Source organism: Papio anubis, chromosome 16 (genome assembly GCF_008728515.1).
Source record: "Papio anubis isolate 15944 chromosome 16, Panubis1.0, whole genome shotgun sequence".
NCBI classification, from domain to species: Eukaryota; Metazoa; Chordata; class Mammalia; order Primates; family Cercopithecidae; genus Papio; species Papio anubis.
This window is the reverse complement of record NC_044991.1, coordinates 14,938,684-14,961,586: the sequence shown is the minus strand read 5'-3', so window position 1 is coordinate 14,961,586 and position 22,903 is coordinate 14,938,684. Positions and strand designations below refer to the sequence as shown.

Genomic DNA, 22,903 nt, shown 5'->3' with positions numbered 1-22,903 from the left:
TATCTGCAAAGTGGTAAAGTCTTAGGATTTTCTGCAAAGTCTTCATTTGCCAATAACTTCATTGTCCTGCTAGCATTTTTTGAACATTCCATTATGGGATAACCCAGAACCCTTTAATTTTAATTGAAGTTCTGCCTAGCTGCTTAATAACATGAGCATACTTCTCTCTATATAAACCATGTTCTTAACTGACACGGTAAACAAAGCACGTTGCTCAATAAGATTTTATAAAAGCAACTCCATTGTTTTGAAGGATCCGGTAACTCAGCATTCTAAGTGATTATGTGGGTGGGTGGCGTTTTGGAGAATTCCAATGGATGATCTCTACCCACAATTTGGACATCACAAATACCCTTGAAAGTGCAACGCTAAGCTGATGGAGATTTTAAAACGTATGTTGCTTGGAAAGAATTACTACTGGTAACTTCAGTTAATATTCTCCTAAAGAATGTATAAGTTTGTTGAAAATATCAACAGGAACATATTTTCATAAATGAAATGTTGATATCAACATTTATAGCCACTTTGACACCACAAGGTATAAAAGGGCGCACATTAATAATTAGTTACACCATTTGTCATCTACACTAGCACCTGCTGAAGACAAGCTGCCAGTTCTCTAATCCTGGTGAGTCCTCCAACAGGAAAGTCAAACTTTTAAAGAAAGGTCACAGAGAGTGATGAATTTTAATATCACACTTTAGAAGAATTTTGGCTGTATTTCAACTGGTCCTCACAGTCATATATTTTATGACTTAGGTTAAATTAATACATTGTAAATTAATAGTTGGATTACTATTAAGTTATATGAAAACTAAGACCTAGGTTTTTGATATTAGCATTATGACTATATCTACACACCCACATACAAATATATGTACTAGTTTGTCTTCTTAAATATAACCATGAAGTAAAAAGAATAGACATGTTGGTTTCATGTTGAAGGTAAAGAAACTGAGTCAAACTAAGATTAAATACACAAGGATATACAGCTAATGGTGAGAAAATTCTAAGCCTTTTCAAATCTCAGTTCAGTATTCTATTTACTAAATGATATTAGTCCTAAAAGCCTTATATTTTTTTCAAATCTAATTGCTAAATATCTTCCATAACCTTCTTTTCTGAAATGTGTTGAAAGAACATTAGTGATAACTGCATCCAAAAGAATGGAAGGTGGTATGATGAGCACTGAAATTTTACAGTCAGCAAATGACAAAGTTTAACATTAATGTCTGCTTGGATAAGATTTTCTCAATAATGACTTTAACATTCTGGAACAAAATTTCACTTTCAAATGTTTTAAAAGTGTTTTATAAAGAAAGATGCTTATACACCAAAGGAAATGCGAATCAAGATGCCAAAAATATAAAAATAAAGCAATCTTTATAAGCATCTTTTCCCTGGGGTGATAGGAGGAAGAAGGCCTTGTTGATGCGCTGGGACTCCTTAGTATGAAACATAAAGGTAAGAGGATTTCTTTATTTGCTTTGAAGATAAACAGACCTTGCAATAGGGCAAATAATGGCTTCCTAAAGTTGTCCACATCCTAATCCCCAGAGCCAGTGAATATGTTACCTTACACGGCAAAAGGGATTTTGCAGATGCGATTAAGTTAATGATCTTGAGATAGAGAGATTATCCTGGATTATCCGGTTGGGCCCAATATAATACAGTGGCCCAATGTGGCCACTGTACTGTGCTTGTAAGTGAAAAGCGGACACAGGAGAGTCCGAATCAGAGTAAAGCAGCCTGAGAAAGACTTGACTGGCCATTGCTGGCTCTGAAGACAGAAGGGAGCTATAGTCCAAGAAATGTGGGCAGCCTCTAGAAGTTAGAAAAGGTGAGAAAACAGATGATCCCTTAGAGCCTCCTCAAGAACCCAACACACTGATTTTAGCCTTGTGAGACCCATTTTGGACTTCTGACCTCCAGGGCTGTAAGATAATAAATGTGTGGTTTTAAGCCACACAATTTGTGGTAATCTGTTCAGAAGTCATAGGGAATTAATACATATCTCTTAGAATTAAAGTCCATGATTAGGAAGGTGAGAGGTATTAGTAGAATTTTTTGAAGTTCTGTTCTTAAATACTTTTCTCTCATGTTTAAACTTTAAACAGGTGATTTTCCATCAACCCAAACATGCTTCCTTATCTATCACATCTATCACACTCACAATTTAGTTTCAATAACATGAACTCAGATCTTAAAACATTTTTAGAACACACTATTTCTTCAATAAAATTTAGCATTTTAGAAAAGGTGCCAGAAACTGTGCTAAAGATGTTCACAGATTATCCAGGTTTAAAAGTCATCAGTAGAAAAGCCTGCTTACATGAACTCATGTTTTGTCACTTTGCTCTTAGAAACCGAATTAAGTTGGTCATTCTGATCTCTTGCTTTGGAAAAAAAAAGTTAGTAAAATTATGTCTAAATCTAAATATTTTCCTTAGAACAACTTCCAAATGATCGTAGAACAGCTTCTAAATGATCATACAACCTATCAAACACTGAACCAGTCTACACAGGTATAATATATATAACAAATAGATTACATAATCTATAACAAATAGATTTAATCTCAAATTCTGAACAAGAGGAAATATTTCAGCTACGTAAACAGATGGAGAATTTTTGTTATCTAAACTCCTATTAATAAAACCAGATTTTAAAAAAGTAAACTTTATTTTTTAATTAAAAAATGATTTTGACATGTCTGTCTACACTAGCACTACAGAGAAATATAATACAAACCACATATATAATTTAAAATTTTCTAATAATCACATTTAAAAAGTAGAAACAGGTGAGATTAATTTTAACAATGTATTTTATTTAACCCAATATATACACATATTATTAACACTTCAATATGATATCAATATTAAAACATTATTAGTGAGATGCTTAGCATTCTTTTTTCGTGCTAATTCTGAAATGGTGTCCATTTTACCCTTATAGGCACACCTCAGTTTAAACTCTCCAAATTTCAAGTGCTAAATGTGACCACTGTGCTGGGCAATGCAGGTCTCTACACTTTATACTCCTCTAAGTTCGCAGTCCTCAAAGTCCTTCTAAATTAAACATTTAAACACACCAGTGTTACATGAGTGATTTACCAGCTGACTTCTGGAAATTGAAGAATGGTATATTTATTAGGTGTATGGTTGTAGTTAAAACTTCTACAAAGTGTGACAACAATTTCACAGCCTGCCTTGACATCATCGAGGACACACAGGAGCCAAGTAACTGTCACCTTTTTAGTCTGGCCTCAGACTGCAATAAATAACAAGCAATAGAATGAACATTGTAAAAATATTATTAAAATTTGTATAATTTTTGAATTTTTCGATCTCAGAAGAATGAGAAAGAAAATTTACCATGTAACTTTTAAGGGAGAAATCAAAAGCAGACGGATCTCCTGGGTATGGCCAGAACACAGAAATTAAAAAAAAAATAAAAAAAATATAAAACTAAAGCCCATAATGGTAACAAAAGAAAACAAAAACAAAAACAAAAAATTAAGCCCTTCAGAAACACATGCACAGTTAATTCAGTTTCAAATATAATAAAAAAAGCCATTTCACTCCAACATTACCTATCAAGTTCTACTGAAAGTCACAACGGCCTACTTACTGTGACTTCCAAAAAAGTATTTTGATAATACTTTGAAAGAAATAATTAATTTCCCTTTGCATGAAATTAAAAGCCATGATAATAGGAAAAACATTATAGCAAATTACTTGTGTTTAAGGAATGGGAATAGGCGTCTTATCTCCCCTAACTACAGCCTAAACTTAAGCCCAACCTAAACCTAGATCCCCATTATTCCAGAAATCCACCTGAGAAAAGTAATGAGAACATGTTAAGCAAATATTTGCTATGCTCCTAGTGTAAAGAAAAGATAAATATTTAAGGTGATAGCTATCCCAATTACTCTGATTTGATTATATGAATGTATCGGATTATCACATATACCCTGAAAATATGTACATCTAGTATCTATTGATTTTAGAAAAAAGAAAAAAAAATTGCTAGAAATCTCAGTAATTACTTCTGGGCTGTATAATATTTGTAGTTATTTAGTGGACTTAATAATAAGCACTATCTGAAGAGCTGAACAGTTTCAACACGTTCAATATCTTAATACATATCCATGCAAGAGATGATATACCAAAATATTCTGGCAAAAATTTATAGAAAACGTAAATGTTACAATCTGTGTATTTCTTTATTTAATAAGTTTGATAATTATCACCAAAAATTGTTCTGTGGTTGGATGATGGTGAATAAGATGGTAGAAAGTCTGATCCACAATGGAATAACTTTTGAAAAAAACAAGTTCTTAATCACTAAAAATTTCTAGCAGAGAATGCAAGGTCAAGAATACAGGGGGTTGAACTAGGTGACCATTTTGGGTTATGTTTTAAGGTTCTATATGAGAAAATAAGACTAGAAGGATACATGAGAATATCAGTAGTGAACATTCCTCTTCAATAAACTATGTATCTTTTTCTTTATACTTTTCATTAAGCATCATGTTTTCCTTTTGAAAGACTGCTTTTTTAAGATGCTACCTAAAGGATATATACGGAGAGTAAACAATAGTTTATCATTCAAACTGGGACACTTTGAGGGAGAAAGGGGTCATTTATTAATAATTATGCGAAGATAATAGGTTTAAACCGGGGCTATCCTGGATAAGCCAGGACATACGGTCACTCTAACTAGGCATGATCTTATTATTTGTGTTAATAATCTTTCATTACTGGTGAAACTTGGAGAATTAATAAAGCTACATAAACTCATATAATAATTTTCTAAGTTCTATTTATAATAAATTGGTTAATTTTTTGGCAGGAGTACAATTTTCCATCCTATATCTTAATAGTACATTTTCCAAGGCTAGTCTATCTCTGTTTCAGTTAATCAAAGAAACTTAGATACAGGTGATTCTATGTTTGTTTGTTTATTTATTTTATTTTTTGAGATTGGGTCTCACTTTGTCACCCAGGCTGGAGTGCAGTGATGCCATCTCGGCTCACTGCAAGCTCCACCTCCCAGGTTTATGCCATTCTCCTGCCTCAGCCTCCTGAGTAGCTGGGACCACAGGAGCCCACCACCACGCCCGGTTAATTTTTTGTTTTGTTTTGTATTTTTAGTAGAGACAGGGTTTCACTGTGTTAGCCAGGATGGCTGCTTCTATGTTTTTACAAAGGATTAGGGAGTAAAAACACTAAAATTCACATGAAATAATTTAAACATATATGTATGCATGTGTGTGCACAAATATGATATATATTCATTCCATAATCTAAGTAAACCAAATCTAGAATATGAAGGTAAAAGAAGGAAAAAAGGAAAAAACTAGTCAACAACAAAGAAAAAACTACTATAGAGTAATTCTACTCTAAAGGCAAGCTGGAAAAAGAAGAATACTGGCAGACAAGGAGGCTGTGATCATGGCAGTGGAACACCGTCTACTCATGTTTTCAAATGGGTATATTCTAAAACCCTGGGTGATAGTCTTATTATACAAAATAAGATACGGGAAGGAGTTGCTTTTTGTTTTGGAACAACTTGATTAAACACGGTTTTACATGTAAGTATTGCTATCTTAGAGTTATTTTGTGACGAGTTTTTCCATTACTGCTCTAAAAAAATTCAATAAAGCTAATTTCTGTACAGAAAAGCACTCTGTTTAAAAGTTAGAGGAGCTCTTCACTACACAACAGGACTATATAAAGCCTCCTTTTCTCTGGTTATTTTCAAAATATTCTGTAATTTTACAGTCAACCTCAAACATATAAAAGGAATAGGACACTAAACTTAATTCACAAAACAAAAACTGCTCATTAATTTATCTTAGGTGGATCCCAGAGGAGGCATCCATGGGTTTGATTCCAAAGTAAATCTCTATTAGGAGCCTCAGAACAGTTCCAAGGGCACCCATTCCAGCAAAGAACTTCAGGTAGCAGTTAAGAAAGCTCTGAAGGACAAAAACAAGGTTTTTATCAGTCCTTGAAGGCAGATTCAGGGCAATTCTGAATTCTGTGCTTTGTTTTTAAAACATTTACCAATCAGTACAGAGTCTGTGAACCCTTTAGCAGCCCAAAGAAAAATGGGGCAGTGAGGATACAGCATCAAGCTGACAGAAGCAGCCTATGCTTTTAGATTTCCCAAAAGAAAGCTCATGTCATTACTTTCAAATGAAAATTACACAGGAGAAGTAACTGGATGAGGTAAATGTTAAACAAAGTGGGGCCAGGATGCGGTGGCTCACACCTGTAATCCCAGTACTGTGGGAGGCCAAGGCAGGCAGATCACTTGAGACCAGGAGTTTGAGACCAGCCTGGCCAACATGGTGAAACCCTGTCTGTACTAAAAATATCAAAAATTAGCTAGGGGTGGTAGTGCGTGCCTGTTATCCCAGCTACTCTGGAGGCTGAGGCACAAGAATCGCTTGAACCCAGGAGGTGGAGGTTGCAGTGAGTCAAGACTGTGCCACTGCAACTCTAGCCTGGGCAACAGAGTGAGACTCTACCTCAAAAAAAAAGAAAAAGAAAAAGAAATTGATAGCAGGCAAATTCTTAAAGTCAATGAAAGAAGCCTCAAGAAAGATCAATTTCCTTTGCTTCACAATAATTCAAACAAATTATTTTCTTGGTAAGGAACAAGTCCTCAATGCCTGATGAAGCTACATTGGCCTTCTAGTTGTTAGACTCTAGTTAAGAATATTTTAAGTACATACACTCACAAGTAAAAATATTTAAAACTACTACTTCAGATAGTTTACAGAGTGGCCAATAATCTCCATATATTTATTTACACTCATGTGCTTCTTATCTCTAAACCACTGTCATTTTCCCACCTTGTAGCTAAAAAATATCACACAAAATAAACACAAACAATGCAACAAAGGAACAGAAATCCATTGTGAGAAAAATTACAAGCATAAATAGTTTACTGGTTGCAGTCTAAATAGACTTCACTTTAAAAAATACTTACCAAGTGCTGGAGAAAGTTCTGTATAGGCATATTAATCATTTTTGTTTTAACTGAAAACTGGAAGCTTAGAGTATAATTACCTCTTTAATAATTAACAAATAATTATTATAGTCAGAATTAAATACTTTTAGTGTTGATACATTCTACAAAGGAAGGCAATAATAAGTAGCATTAGAACAGCACATACATTTTTATGTGTACAGATGGGGGCAGGAGGTATATAAACTCTGTTATCAATTCCCAAAGTATGGTGAATTTGGAGTATGAAATTGGAGAGGTAAATATTAGCTCATTTATTGGCTTTATTTAGCTTTCCCTCAAATTACATGTTTAAGAGATTTAACCATAACCAAAAGCTATTTTCAAAGTTCAGTGATGACCAAATGAAAATTAAGTAAAAAATTGCTCTAACCCAACAAATCAAAGCAGCAACAGCAAGGTAAATATTTATAGGCTTGGCTATGGCTGATGGTTCCAGTAGGATGTATTTCATTTAATAAGCAGTGAGAAAACTCTCAAGTAACATGTCCAAAAATTCAGTTCATCAAACACTTTTTTTTTCATAACACCACTAAGACTTCGCCATTCCCTTGTTCCTAAAAACATTGCTGTTTCTTTTAATGCGTGGAAATTCTAAATCATATAGATTGGGAATTTAAAATAGTAAATAGGGGAAATAATTTTATTTATTTATTTATTTTGAGATAGTCTTGCTCTGTCGCCCAGGCTGGAGTGCAGTGGCACAATCTCGGTTCACTGTAACCTCTGCCTCCTGGGTTCAAGTGATTCTCCTGCCTCAGTCTCCCGAGTAGCTGGGATTACAGGCGTGTGCCACCGTGCCCGGCTAATTTTTGTATTTTAAGTAGAGACGGAGTTTCACCATGTTGGCCAGTCTTGAACTCTTGACCTCAGGTGATCCGCCCGCCTCGGCCTCCCAAAGTGCTGGGATTACAGGCGTGAGCCACCCCGCCCAGCCTAATAGGGGAAATAAATTTTAATTAAAAACTTCAGTTCTTATATAGAACACATTTAGAGGAAAATACACACATAAAAGTACACACATACTTTCATTCTTATGCAAAAAAATCTAACTCACTGTACTTGTGATTTAGGTGACTCTACATTCTGAGGATTGCCTATGTGGGTACAACTTAAAGGAGGAAATCAGTTCATACTAAATTCCTCAGTTATTTCTCACTCTGTTTAAGTGTTATCACAATTTTCAAAAGAGACTGCAAGTTAACTGAATAATCAAAGCATTAAACTTGTTCTAAGTATGTTGTTTTGAAGTTGGATTTTGGCTGAATTGTTCTGATAGAATTCAGAATAGAATTCTCATAGAATTTCACTTTTTTTAAGTCTTTGTGCTCTTTCTTTAAACGGAGAAAGCTGAGGCCAAATTTAAGGCTCATAAAGCACTGTCATCTCCTACATCCTGTGTTCTTTATGCCCCACTCTTCCCTCAACCTTCTCTGCTTCTTACTTTATCAGCCCTCCACCCCTGTATAAGTATCAGAATAAAGTTTGGCCATGTGGTAGCTTATTTTTAGAGATAATCTACCTTAAGGTAGATACTTAGGATACTTTTAGTTTTTGTGTTTTTTTTTTGAGACGGAGTCTCGCTGTGTTGCCCAGGCTGTAGTGCAGTGGCGCCATCTCAGCTCACTGCAAGCTCCGCCTCCCGGGCTCACGCCATTCTCCTGCCTCAGCCTCCAGAGTAGCTGGGACTACAGGCGCCCGCTACCACGCCCGGCTAATTCTTCTGTATTTTTAGTAGAGACGGGGACTTAGGATACTTTTATGCAGGCTTGAAAACAGTTTATGTTTTCTGAATACTTGCTATTTAAAAGAACACAAAACTCAAAAAGAAATCAAGCACACTTGACACTGAAATGGAGCTTACCTTAGAGCCACGTTCATTAAAGATTATTTCTACATCTAGGATTTTGCCAAACTGCTGCAGAGATAAAAATAAAAACATTTACTTATGGTCAGGTTTTTATCCACATATTTTGTTCTCTTCTAAAATGGGAATAGTTTATTTTTCTTCTTCTGTAAACTCCTTATTTAACTTCTATGTTTGTATTTGTTAGTAAGTTCCAATAGCAGTTTCTGATTTTTCCTCATTGCTGAGCTGACAGTTTCTCCTTTCTCAGTTCACTCACTCAGGCAATTTATCCACATCTCTGTGGGAAGCTGTTGTCGAAAGTTATTCACAGTGTTAGCCCATTAGATGTTGTATGGGGACAAGAACTTGGAATGTTCCTAACTACATCTCTTTATTTTTTAAAACAGTCTCAGATTTGAAAAGCAAATCCTAGTAAGTAGAATAATATACTATAGAAGGCTATTTCCCTCCTTTTTTTAATACAAAGTATATTCACTATATGAAAAGCAGAAAACATAAACAAAAGGAAAAGGGAAAACAGAAAATAAAGATCATCTGCGGCCGGGCACGGTGGCTCACGCCTGTAATCCCAGCACCTTGGGAGGCCGAGGCAGGCGGATCAACTGAGGTGAGGAGTTCGAGACCAGCCTGACCAACATGGAGAAACCCCGTCTCTACTAAAAATACAAAATTAGCCAGGTGTGGTGGCGCGTGCCTGTAATCCCAGCTACTCAGGAGGCTGAGGCAGGAGAATCGCTTGAACCTGGGAGGCGGAGGTTGCAGTGCGCCGAGATCGCGCCATTGCACTCCAGCTTGGGCAACAAGAGCGAAACTCCATCACAAAAAAATAAAAATAAAAATCATATGCAATCCTATCATCGTAAGGCTTTAGTACATAGCATTCCAGGCTTTCCCTCAGGCATGTAGAGATAAGTAACCATAGACATCAGATACATTCTATAATTTGCTTTTTTGTTTATTTAAAAAAAAAAAAAAGAGTCTTGAACTGTCACCCAGGCTGGAGTCCAGTGGCACGATCTTGGCTCACTGTAACCTGTGCCTCCTGGGTTCAAGCTATTCTCCTGCCTCAGCCTCCTGAGTAGCTGGGATTATGAGTGCCCGCCACCACGCCCAGCTAATTTTTGTATTTTTAGTAGAGAGGGGCTTTCACCATGTTGACCAGCCTGGTCTCGAACTCCTGACTTCATGTGATCCGCCCGCCTCAGCCTCCCAAAGCATATATTGCTTTTATTTTTTTAACTTAGCAATAGATTATGAACAACTATCTAAGTCAATATATATATGTGTTACCACTTCTATAGGCCACATGCTATTCACCACCTTAATATTTCTACAACAAACATCAAGAATATTTTAAATAACACCTCTCTTTAGTAATTCTTTAAACATTTTAACATTCAGAAAAGCAAGCAAAAACTAAAGACACAAAGCCTAAACTCTATTGTTATGTAGCTAAATAGCCGACTAGAGGGTTACACAAAACACAATCATTATTTAGGGGGAAAGTATATAAAAAGAGACAAAACTGTTTTAATCAATGCTTGGATGAAATGAATTGAAGGTACATGCAGAAAATTTCCAGATATCTTTTTGGCTCATATTTCCCTCTGAGTATTGGAGTCATACCTGATTATCTACTTCACTTGGGTTTCAAAGCAGACTTTGGGAAATGTGAAAAAAACTGAAAAAGGGAAAGAGCAAAACAGAAATCATGCCGTTCCACTGGATTCAATCATTACTATCTTTATCAAAAAACTTGTATTAATAACCCAAGTTTTCTACAGTAAGACATCTTGGTTTGGTTTAATAGAAAAACCATGGAAAAAGGAAAATGTCTTATTTTACATGGGAGGGCACTTATGCTTATCCTATAAAACTAAGATTTGCATGGTGCTTTGGAGTTTGTTTTGTTTTATATTTTCTAATGCATTCTTATAATATCCTTCTGGAGTAAGGATCACATTCCTTTTATGGTTAAGGAGAATGAGGCTAAAAGAAGCTATTCGTCAAGTTTATGAAGCTAATGAAATGGAGCGTGGAATGCCTGCTCTTTACCACGGCTACTGTTCTTCTAAGTAATAGAGAGTCACAATATGGAAGAAAATAAAGCAACTAGGTATCTCTGGTAAGGAAAAAGCTATTTCTTTTGCACTTTATGCCTTATGAGAAGGGCATAATACATTTCAAGAAATCACTGACTGGCCCAGGCAGATCTGCAATGGATGCTATTTTTCTGACTCAAGAGAAAACAAACCTCTGGCAGATGAGAATGTATTCCATTCTCACAGACCTCCAGAGACTACGATTTTATATAAGTTCTGATAATTCAGTAGAGAGCCTAATAACTCAGGCTCCCGAGAAGTTTCTTCTGCATAACCCAAGTCCTTTATGCTGCCCTTTATTTTCTGTTGTTCTCTTCTCTGAAGAAATGGAAAATATCTGGTTACCACTTTCTGTGTAAAGCTCTTCAAATACTTCAAGAACATCAACTCTGGCCTTCTCTTTAGTGTGGAAAATATATCCAGGTAGTCAGCTAAAAATGACAGAATGTTGCCCCAGTGTCTTGTCACCATGAAGTGGGCACAAAGACTCAAAGAAGAGCATTTGCTTTTCTAATAAAGTACCAGGCAGCTTTCCTAGTGGAATTAGAAAAACAAAACAAAACAAAACAAAACCTATTGATTATCTCTGGGTTAAGAGTTTGGTCAAATTCAAAAAGCAAAAACACACAGGCTCAGAAAAAATTAAGATCCTTAGCAGCCATTCACTTCCCAACAACTTAAATCTTTGCAATTAACTTTTTTCATGATGGTGATTCAGGAGGAAATAAACAGTTGAAAGAATACATCAGAGGTAGTAAACCAATCCTCTACAATGATTTTAGATATTGGTTTTGACACTGTGGGGTATGAGCAACGAAGTATTATAAAAGCAAAATACTGAGGTACTGTTTTCACAAATATTATTTCATTTAATTTATAACACTCTGAAAGGCAGAGATTACTATCTCTATGTTTACAAATATGATATTTAAATTCAAAAAGGTTACATGAATCCCAAAGTTCACACGCGAATAGAATCTGAACCCAGACTCTTTGACTCCAAAATCTATACTCTTTCCACTTTAATGAGCCACCTCTAAACCTGTATTCTCTAACATCGTGAATCTTTTTAGACATTACAAAGCTAAGTAGAGAGTGGCAATAATGCATCCCTGAATCTAGTTTCTTTGGTCTTGCAGTTGAGGCAGATAAGAGGAGAGGAAGGCAGTACTGAGCTGGGCTTACATGGAAGGCAAAGGAAAAAACTAAGAAGGCGACAGGATGAATAAGCAGTGGTCCCCAAATTTAAGTGCACATGAGTATCAGCTGGGGATCTTGTAAACATACCTAAGCCCAAGCCACACTCCAGGCCAATTAAATCACAACCCTAGAATGTGAGACATAGACATCAATATTTTTTAAGCTTCCCAGGTAATTTCCAGTGTGCAAACAAGTTTAGGAATCATTGCTCTAAAAGAATATGCACGTTTGCTCTTTCAGGGGAAACTAAGCATATTATTGGTATGTTTACTGAGTTCAGTAGGTGAGCAGGGTGACCATGCTGGTTTCAGCACTGAAAGTCTCCCATCACAAGAAGCCCCTCAGTCACAGCAAACTGGGTCATAGGGCCACCTTATGCGTGCAGCAACCTGCAAGACTATGTCTAGAGCAGACTGGATGATAGAAAAAGGTTTCTAAGGACTGATGAAAAGACCGATTTATCTCAGGATCTTTCTCAATCTATTTGTAGTTTAAGCCTAAAGTAATAATGACTAATAACACACCTGGGGGATTAAAATCTACTTTAATTGTAAAATCCATAAAAAAACTTCAGAGACTTACCCCAAACATCTGCCGGAGGTCAGGGTCCCGGAAGCGGAAAGGAATATTAGAGACATGCAGCCGTTTCGGGGTAGATTTACTCTCTGAATTTTCACTACTTTGTGTCTGTGACTGCTGGCCGTCTGTCTGTGCTCCACCTTCTGTCTGCTAAGCAAAGAAATAAATAATAAAGAATGAAAACTAAACACAATTACTCTAAAATAATTAATGCTCCCCCCACAGCAATCATCCCCAAACAGGGTATGTTTAAGCAAAAATTACAGTAGTCCCTTCAAAGACAAAAACAACAACAACAAAAAACACAAAGATGTTATTAATGTTCTAAATGCTACCATCTACAAACAAAATGTTGGTGTTTTGAGTATTTACAGTATGCTAGCAAAATGGGAGCTGAGGTACACAGAAGTACTAAGTGACTTGACCAAGATCACATGAAGATGCATTAGGATAACTGAAGATACAAAAATAGTTCCTTTATTCTTAGACTTTTAGAACTTCCTATTTTTAAGATATTTCTATTCTGAAAATAGAGAGTCTGTTATACTTAGTTATGGAGGTCACTTCATTTTTTGGTCTATGATCTCAGGCTCTCTCAAGGAAATGAAATAGGGAAATATTTCTATATTTCATTCCCTCTATTAGCTCTAGAGTTGTTACTCCTATGTTGCCAAAGTATTATAATGATATTATTTATGAAGAGGAAAAACCTAGCAATAACTGAAGAAGCTTCTTTTTTTTTTTGAGACGGAGTCTGGCTCTGTCGCCCAGGCTGGAGTGCAGTGGCGCGATCTTGGCTCACTGCAAGCTCCGCCTCCCAGGTTCACGCTATTCTCCTGCCTCAGCCTCCCGAGTAGCTGGACTATATAGGCACTCGGCTAATTTTTTGTATTTTTGGTAGAGATGAGGTTTCACCCTGTTAGCCAGGATGGTCCTGATCTCCTGACCTCGTGATCCGCCCACCTCGGCCTTCCAAAGTGTTGGGATTACAGGCGTGAGCCACCGCACCTGGCCAAGAAGCTTTTTACTCTGAAACAAATCTGTACTCTCCTCCCTAACTTATGCAATTCCAGCTAACTTTAGTCCAGGGGAACCCAACCTTCTGCAGCCCAGAGCAAAGTGCATTGAGAGAATCTAACTGTAGGAAAAGGCTTTAGAGACCCTGACTCATCTGCTACTCAACCTAAAAATGCAAGATTTGTACATATCCACAGTTAAAGAGTATAAATGAGTGTGGGTATGCATTTATTTATTTATATTTATTTTTTACTTTTTGGACTCAGTTTAATGGGTTGTGCATGGTAACCCAATATGCTCACACATGCACACAAGAATCATATGCAGAAATCAAAGTTTCAAGACAGGACAGCTACTGCATGTGCCTGCACGCTGGTATTTTCTAGTTTGTTTTCCTTTTTCTTACCTAGCATAACCCAGCAAATTGAATTTACAACCCACTAAGAGGTCACAGCCTGTGGACTGGAAAACAGTGAACTAAACAACCTCTCTGAGCACTCTGGCGCTTCCAGAAAACCACGTTTTGCTGCAGCATCCTCAGCACCATTCCACAAGGAGGGAGGCAACTCATCCCATGTCCCCACGATACACAGGAGGAGACAGAACAGGGGCACTCCATGGGCCACCCCATTAAGCCAGTCGGAGCACTTGGACTCAGATCTCCCAAACTTCATGCGATTTCCACTCCATCACGCTGAATTTCCATGTGGCTTTCAAAATCATTGCTAAGCGCTGTTTCCATGACGCCACACTCAAGTTTTAAGTGAAAATCTATTACGAAATAAAAACTTTTTTTGGAAACTATACTGCTGCAGAAAAAGCACACTGTCAAGAGTGTGCATTTCGGGTGCAGTGGGTGGGAAGAAGAACCTACAACATGTGGTCTACATGGTAGCTGCTTTTCAAAAGCGAGTTTGGGGGACACAGCAAGGGAGGAACCACTAGAACTGTCATTGAACAGTCATGTGCTTCTCTCCAATCAGGAAACTCCAGCAGCTGCAGAGAACATCCAGAATCAGAAGCGAACACCTGAGTAAGGACCTTCTGGGCCATAAAGATGGTCTTTCGATGAGAAAGCCAGGGCCCCCAGACACCACGTGTCCTGCATGGAATCACCAATTGGCCAATAGCAGGGCCCACGAGGAAGCCTAGGATTTCAAGGACGGCCCCGCACTACTCTAAAAATGTTTCTACCACCAATACACACTTGAATGGGCCCATGCCTGTAGGGAAGGCACTATCAACTCACACCAATTCCAAAGGAAGAAACCCAGGCTCAGGGGCTTCCCAGTGAAGACAGGTACAGTCCCCTGAAAACCATGCCCCAGACTAGAGTGCATGGTCCTCCACTGGACAGACCCCGTGGCCCGTCCTCAGGATCCCAGAACAGGCTGCTCAGTGACATGCACTAAAAGGGGCAGGGACGGGCACTGGGAGATCCTGCCTATGCAGAAAAAGTCCTCCCAGGAAGCAAACCACATTTCCAATCTGGTGAATCACCCTCAGTAGAATAAAATCCAGGCCAATCAGCTATGCCTTCAACTCAAAAGGAATCTGAAGAATACATAAGTTAGTTACACACTGTCACCAAAGCAGTTAGGGAGAGCTTCTGAGATGATGAAAACCAAGGGAAAGGGGATGGAGATGAACAAAAATGATCTCATTAAGCCAGAGGCAGGTGAAGCCACACACTTCTGGAAAAGTGTAACAATAAGGCAAGAACTCAGGTTCCCAGGGAGAGGGACATGGGCTAAGGGTGACTTGGTGCCCGCAGGCAAATTGCTTAACTTCCCTGCCCTCCTGGCACCTCATGCCCGACACAGCCTCTGGTATTGGGAGTGGTGCGGTATCAGAGGGCTGCTCTCCTTCAGGCCGGCCTTGCTGTCCACACCGGGAGGCAGGCAGGCAGTCACTCAGGTAGAAGACCTTCTAAGGCTTCCACTGCCCAAGGGCTGCAAGGGCATCCTTCAACGAAGACAGACGCTTGGTGGCCACTATCCCCATTCTTCTTCAATCTCATCCCCCTTGTGGTTTCGGATGCCGCGGACCAAGTCCTGCAGGTTCTTGTCAAACATGCAGTTGATGATGACCTTCACCATCTTGAGGGCCATACTGGTGGCCCACAGGCTTCTGCCCCAGGAGGCCCACGGCTGCTTGCCGTGAGAGGGCCCGGGGGCTGCAACTACTGCCGGCGGATCGCTGAGCTGCCAGCCGCTGTGGTGGGGCAGGCTCCTAGGCCAGCGCAGTGGCGGGGTTCGAGGACCGCGGCAGAGGCTGTGACCTGCTCCACAGGGGCCGCGATCCCACTCAGGGCCTCTTGCAAACGGCAGACAAGCATTTATTTATTTTTATTTTGTTATTTATTTATTTTTCAATTGAGACAGTGTCTCACTCTGCCACCCAGGCTGGAGTATAAGAGCGAGATCAAAACTCACTGCAGCCTCAACCTCCTGGGTTCAAGTGATCCTTCCACCTCAGCCTCCCAAATGGCTGGCACTACAGGTACACACCATCACGCCCGGCTTAATATTCATTTTTAATCATGAATCTCTTTTGCAACATCCCAGGCATGCATTTATCTAATTGTTTTTCACTAAATCCCCAAAAAAGTTATGTTAAGAAAATTTTTGATAAATATCTAACAGGTGTGACACATTCTAGGCATGCAATTTTGATGTATTCATCTGGCAATTGAAGAGCCTTGTGTTTTTACTATTCCCTATGAAGTCCATGCAAAACTGGATAGCTTGCTGAGCTGATTAAACCAACATACTTTTAAAACAGGAGTGGAACTTGCTGTTCTTATTATCTCAAATGAGACAGAAGTGAGTCCCCAACAGATTCTGCTAGGTGACAGGATGAATCCCCTCCCTTTGACTTTCAGGCTAAAAGAAGCTGTGAATCAGAGATACTTTTGGCTCAGAGATGTTGGCAACCATCTTGAAATGAAGTTTGAAACTTCAAAATATAAAGGATAATCAGGAATAAACTCCAAATGAATATCAGCTTTTCAAGTGTCAATTTAAGTGATGGCAGCTTTTTATCTCATTCCATTCAGGCCTTGCAGATGGCTTAATGTGCAATGATTCATGTGATATAAAAATAGCAGAAAAGCGAAGAGCTACGAAGCAATGTTCTGTGAAAGTGTACGGTTTTCAATCATCAGTCTTGGCACAATGCAGACTAAATAACATAAATTCCATTTAAAGATGAAACTCACTAAGTTACTAAAACAGCATCAAGCAAACCAACATGCAGTCAAAGCAACAAGCATCAATTACAACTAATGCTCATTCAAGCATCTTCAAACTTGCCTCTTAACATCTCACAGTTGGATCACATAAAACTTTGTCTTCAACCAAACTTTACAACCACCAGATCTGGTCTGCAAGATGACAATGTATCACTCTGAGGAAAGTTAAAAAGACTGATTCCACAAACTCCAAATTACACTTTTATATATAACTTTATATGTAGTCCATGTAATCTGTCATAATGTATGTGAAGTGGCAGGATAAATGAAAACTAATGATTACTTCAAAGTATGCTGCCCAAGGTGCTTATCTATAGCTCTTGATAGTTCTTTGCTTCTCTGAAGACACAATTTAAGATCAGAAGCAAGACTGGTTAATTTTGCAGCTTGTAGTGAACACCCCCTGCTTTTTTTTTTAAAGTATGAAATCTTTAATTCTAAGTCGATCTAGCATGTAGAAAAAGTGACTTATCATTTACCAAATTCTCAAGACTTCTGATCTACTGCAATTTTTATTTATTTTTTATTTTATTTTATTTTATTTTATTTTGAGACGGAGTCTCGCTCTGTCGCCCAGGCTGGAGTGCAGTGGCCGGATCTCAGCTCACTGCAAGCTCCGCCTCCGGGTTCACGCCATTCTCCTGCCTCAGCCTCCCGAGTAGCTGGGACCACAGGCGCCGCCACCACGCCCGGCTCATTTTTTTTTTTTTTTTTTTTTTAGTAGAGACGGGGTTTCACCGTGTTAGCCAGGATGGTCTCGATCTCCTGACCTCGTGATCCGCCCATCTCGGCCTACCAAAGTGCTGGGATTACAGGCTTGAGCCACCGCCCCCGGCCCTACTGCAATTTTTAAACTGAAGTTTTACATACATAGATAAAAATACATAAAATGGCCGGGCGCGGTGGCTCAAGCCTGTAATCCCAGCACTTTGGGAGGCCGAGACGGGCGGATCACGAGGTCAGGAGATCGAGACCATCCTGGCTAACACGGTGAAACCCCGTCTCTACTAAAAAATACAAAAAACTAGCCGGGCAAGGTGGCGGGCGCCTGTAGTCCCAGCTACTCGGGAGGCTGAGAAAGGAGAATGGCGTAAACCCGGGAGGCGGAGCTTGCAGTGAGCTGAGATCCGGCCACTGCACTCCAGCCTGGGCGACAGAGCGAGACTCCGTCTCAAAAAACAAAAAACAAAAAAAAACCATAAATTACAAGCACAGAGCTGAATATTCACAATGAAAGTACACCCATGTAACCACCAAATTAGATCAAGAAACAAGATACCAGGAGCACCTTAAGGGGCCCACTCCAGTCACAGTTCCCCTGGCAAAGGGTCACGACGATCCTGACTTCTAACTCTCTAGATTAGTTTCGCCATTTGTAAACTTAATTAGAAACATGGAATCATACCATATGTACTCTTTTGTGTCTGACTTCTTTTATACATTAATGTAACATGCACACATATATTGTTGTAATTTATTCATTCTTAGTCCATTGTATAAACAAATTTTGAGCTGCTTACAGCTTTGGATATTAAGAATAATATTCCTGTGAACATTCTTGTTTACATATCTTTTGGTACACACAAGCATGTATTTCAGATAGATATACATATATATATGATGTTTATATATGAGTGGATTTGCTAGGCAAGAATATGTGTCTGCTTAGCCTTAGTAGTACTGTCATTTTTCCAAAGTGGTTATACTAACTTATACTCCCATCAAGTGTATGTAAGAGTTCTACTTGTTCCCCACGCCCTTTTTTTTTTTTTTTGGAGACAGAGTCTTGCTCTGGTGCCCAGGCTGAAGTCCAGTGGTACAATCTCAGCTCACTGCAACCTCTGCCTCCCAGGTTCAAGAGATTCTTGTGCCTCAGCCTCCCAAGTAGCTTGGATTACAGGCATACACTATCATGCCCAGCTAATTTCTGTATTTTTTTGTCGAGATGGGGTTCAGTCATGTTGACCAGGTTGATCTCGAACTCCTGACCTCAATCTGCCCATCTCGGCCTCCCAAAGTGCTGAGATTACAGGTGTGAGTAATCCCGTCCAGCTAAGTTCTACTTGTTCTCAGTATTATTTTCATTTTAACTCTTCTGGTTAGTGGAATTATATTGTGGTTTTCATTTGTATTTCTCTGATGATTAATGAAATTGGTTACTGCTTCATATGTTTACTAGACATTTTGATATCCTGTTTTGTGAAAAGTCTGCAAATTCTTTGCCCACTTTCTAATTAGGTTGACTTTTTTTGCTTATGATTTGTAGGAGTTCTTTATGAATTTTGGATATGAGCCCTATGATAGACGTACTGCAAACAATTATCTTTTTATGCGCTATAGTCTAGTTCTTAGAAAGACATAAATTTTTAACTTGTTAGTGTCATTACCACCGAAATGGCTAGTTCAAACACCTCATTTTTGAACAGGCAATATTCTTAACTTTTTAGTTTGCTCAAAAATCCCCACCATATCAATTGTCTGACCTCACTGGAAGCAACAAACATTGACTCTACAATTCCCTGTCTCCAAGTCCTTACCTGTAGGTGTTTCTTTGCCTTTCTATCAAATTTAGGTTTCAGAACCAGTCGTTTCAATCTCCTTGGTTGAATCAGACTAAAAAACTGCAACCCTGAATGACTTCAACCACCAATTTTATCTAAGCTTGAACCTGGGCAGGTACCAGCTGCTGGAGGAAAATCACTCAACTACTAAAAACAGCACAATAGATGCATGGTCACCAAATCAAAAAGGGTCTAGCAATCTTACCACATTTCTTCTGTGAGCCAGAGTTCCCATTTTCTATAAATACCTTTTCAAACTTGCTTTCTTCTCTGTAAACCTCAGACCTTTTATTCTTTCCACTTATAGAGTTTGGTTAAAAAACGGGAATCTCTATAAAATAGTAACTATTTATTGAGTGCCAGACCTGATCTAAGTCTTTTAATAATATTAAATAGTTTACTAGTTGCCAAACTCTGAACTAAGTGTTTTACATTTTAATTAATGTAATTATTTCAACAACCCTACAGAGTAGGTACTTAAAAAAAAAAAAAAAAAAAAAAGTAAGCACATAGTAGGTACTACTTTTTATTCTCATATTTCAGATAGGGAGTCTGACGAATAGAAAGAGTGTCTAAGTAAGTAATGAAGCAAGGATCTGAACCCAGGTAGTCTGCCTCCAGAGTGCACTTTTTTTTTTTTTGAGACAGAGTCTTGCTCTGTTGCCTAGGCTAGAGTGCAGTGGTACAATCTCAGCTCACTGCAAGCTCTGTTTCCCAGGCTCACGCCATTCTCCTGCCTCAGCCTCCTGAGTAGCTGGGACTACAGGTGCCCGCCACCACGCCTGGCTAATTTTTTGTATTTTTTTAGTAGAGACGGGGTTTCACCGTGTTAGCCAGCATGGTCTTGATCTCCTGACCTCATGATCCGCCCACCTCGACCTCCCAAAGTGCTGGGATTACAGGCGTGAGTCACTGCGACTGGCCTGAAGTGCATGTTCTTAACCATTATATTGTACTTTACATATATTATTTTCTTTAACCCTTGCAATAACTCTATGAAACAGATAATACCGTTATCTCCAACTGACGCGAAGATGCTAAATGTAGAGACGTTCAGTTAGTTGCCCAAGGTCACACAGTAAGCAGCAGACTAGGAATTCAAAACTAGGCAGCCCAACTTCATACGTGAAATCACTTCCTTTCTAGCATCATACTCATCCTCTCTTCTTCCATTAGAAGCGAGAACCCATACGAATCCCACCCCTCTCTTACTTTCTTAGGACTCTCATCTCACACAGCAAGAGTCTCCGGGAGTGGAGACAGGCATGGGTAAGAGACAGGGAAGGCTACACTAGAGATGACATGGGTTCTATACCTTTTAAAAATTTTTTTGAGTAAGGGTCTCCCTCTGTCGCCCAGGATGGAGTGCAGTACAGCAAACTTAGCTCACTGCAACCTCCACCTTCTGGGTTCAACTGATCCTCCTGCCTTAGCTTCCCAAGTAGCTGGGACTACAGGTGCGAGCCACCATACACGACTAATTTTTATATATTTTTTAGAGATGGGGTTTTGCCATGTTGCCCAGGCTGGTCTCAAACTCCTGAGCTCAAGCGATCTGCCTGCCTCAGCCTCCCAAAGTGCTGGAATTATAGGCATGAGCCACTGTGCCTGGCTGGGTTCTATATCTTAAGGAAAGAGAAACAGGTCAGGCTATGCAGAGAAAGGAAAGGGAGAGAAAAGAAAATCAGCAAAGGGATGCTGACATTCAATTAGGAAAAAAGCCAAAGAACTACTAAACTGATACAGGGACTTAAAAGTGGTTTTCTGTACAGAGTAGAAATAGGAATAGAAAATATTGGTCATGCTATATTAATGTACTTAAATGAGATCTTATCTCACACCTGACATTCTCACTTTAAATTTATCCCAATATAGACTACTAATTTCTGAAATATATAAATCAGAGAGAAAAAAGGAAATAAAAGTTTTTAAGCCTTATCTTTGTGAAAAGTGGACAGTTAAAACTGATCTAAGAAAAAGCTCAGTCTATAACAGCACTGGTTTGCATTATTTTCTCTTGTTAGCTGCTGAGCACCCTTACTGACCATATAAACAACCTTCCAAGGTTGTGGTTTTCCCTTTTGTGGTCATTATCCAACCTAACGTATCCACTGGGCAAGGCATAAAAGAGAAGAGGCTGGACGGAGTCCGCTCACCAACAGTTTACAGCGAGGACTGGCAGCAGTGCTGGCCTGACGCAATCATACAGCTAGAACCTACACATCTACCCTTCAAACAACTCATCTTCCCTGGCGCAGCTGAGCTAGCCATCAACACTGCACAGGAGGTCGGCACCAATTACACTTAATAGCAAACTAGAATTTTAAGTCTCAGAATCTCATCCTAGAAATGAGGACTACAAATGTTTTCTTTTTTTTGATGACTTCAAACTTTTAAAACACTTATAACTAGGAAATTGATTCATTTTTCTGACTCCTCTACGATACAATGGAAATATTTTAACTATACATTGTGAACAAATGTTCTATCATAATCTAAAGGGAATTCTGAGTGATACAAGATTAAGTATAACCTTCCAAGTCTATCAGATTAAGATTAAACACATACTACTCTGAGGTAGATACTAAGGAATCTCTCAATGAATTCAGAAATATTTTGATTTGTGGATTATCCACTTTCTTCAATATTTATTTTTCCTCTTTCCCCCGCCCCCACATAGAAGTCTTCATTTCTTATTTTCATCTCTTTGAGGCTAACAGAGAAAAGAAGCAAAATAGGAAATTCAGTTTAGCACAGTAAAGTTTTTGAAAATCTGATTCATGGCTGAAAATATCTATTTAACCATCCCAGTTTAATGACAGTTTAGCTGGTCACAGAATTCTAGGTTGGAAAAAAGAATCCCCTCAGAATTTTGAAGATAACTCTCAACTGTCTTCTAGCTTTTAGCCTTGCTGCTGAGAAATCTGAAGGCATGATTCCCATCTCCTTGTATGTGTCTTTTTTCTTCTTTCTTGCAGCTTGTAGGACTATCCAAATACACCTGATGTTCTAAAACGGTGTCGATAGTGATACGCCTCAGTGTGGACTTGTTTCATTTTCATCTATTTTGTGGAGAATTCTGTGGGCTCTTTCAAGTTGGAAATTAATGTCCTCAGTGCTGGGAAGTTTTCTTGTGTTATCGGGTGATTATTCCCACTCCATACATTTTCTTTCTTGAGGCAATATTATTGGATCTTCTAGACCTCTAATTTTCACATCTCTTCTCTTGTATTTCCCATCTCTGCCTTTTTGCTCCATTTTTCTAGGATACAGGTCC

At 38.7% G+C, this 22,903-nt stretch overlaps 1 protein-coding gene across 33 annotated transcripts in view; it reads right to left on the bottom strand.

The window, feature by feature from the left end:
- RBFOX2 (RNA binding fox-1 homolog 2) overlaps positions 1 to 22,903 on the bottom strand; it is a 359,885-nt gene that overhangs the window by 30,922 nt on the left and 306,060 nt on the right. For 19 of the 33 annotated variants that reach the window (XM_009217197.3, XM_009217191.2, XM_017945278.2 and 16 more), the window contains 2 exons: positions 12,799 to 12,945; positions 8,909 to 8,962 (listed from right to left, as the gene is read on the bottom strand). In XM_009217197.3, the coding sequence (XP_009215461.2) occupies positions 8,909 to 8,962; positions 12,799 to 12,945 (201 nt within the window). The remainder of the gene's footprint in view (positions 1 to 8,908; positions 8,963 to 12,798; positions 12,946 to 22,903) is intronic. The other 14 variants (XM_009217188.2, XM_009217193.2, XM_009217190.2 and 11 more) reach the window with 1 other exon arrangement.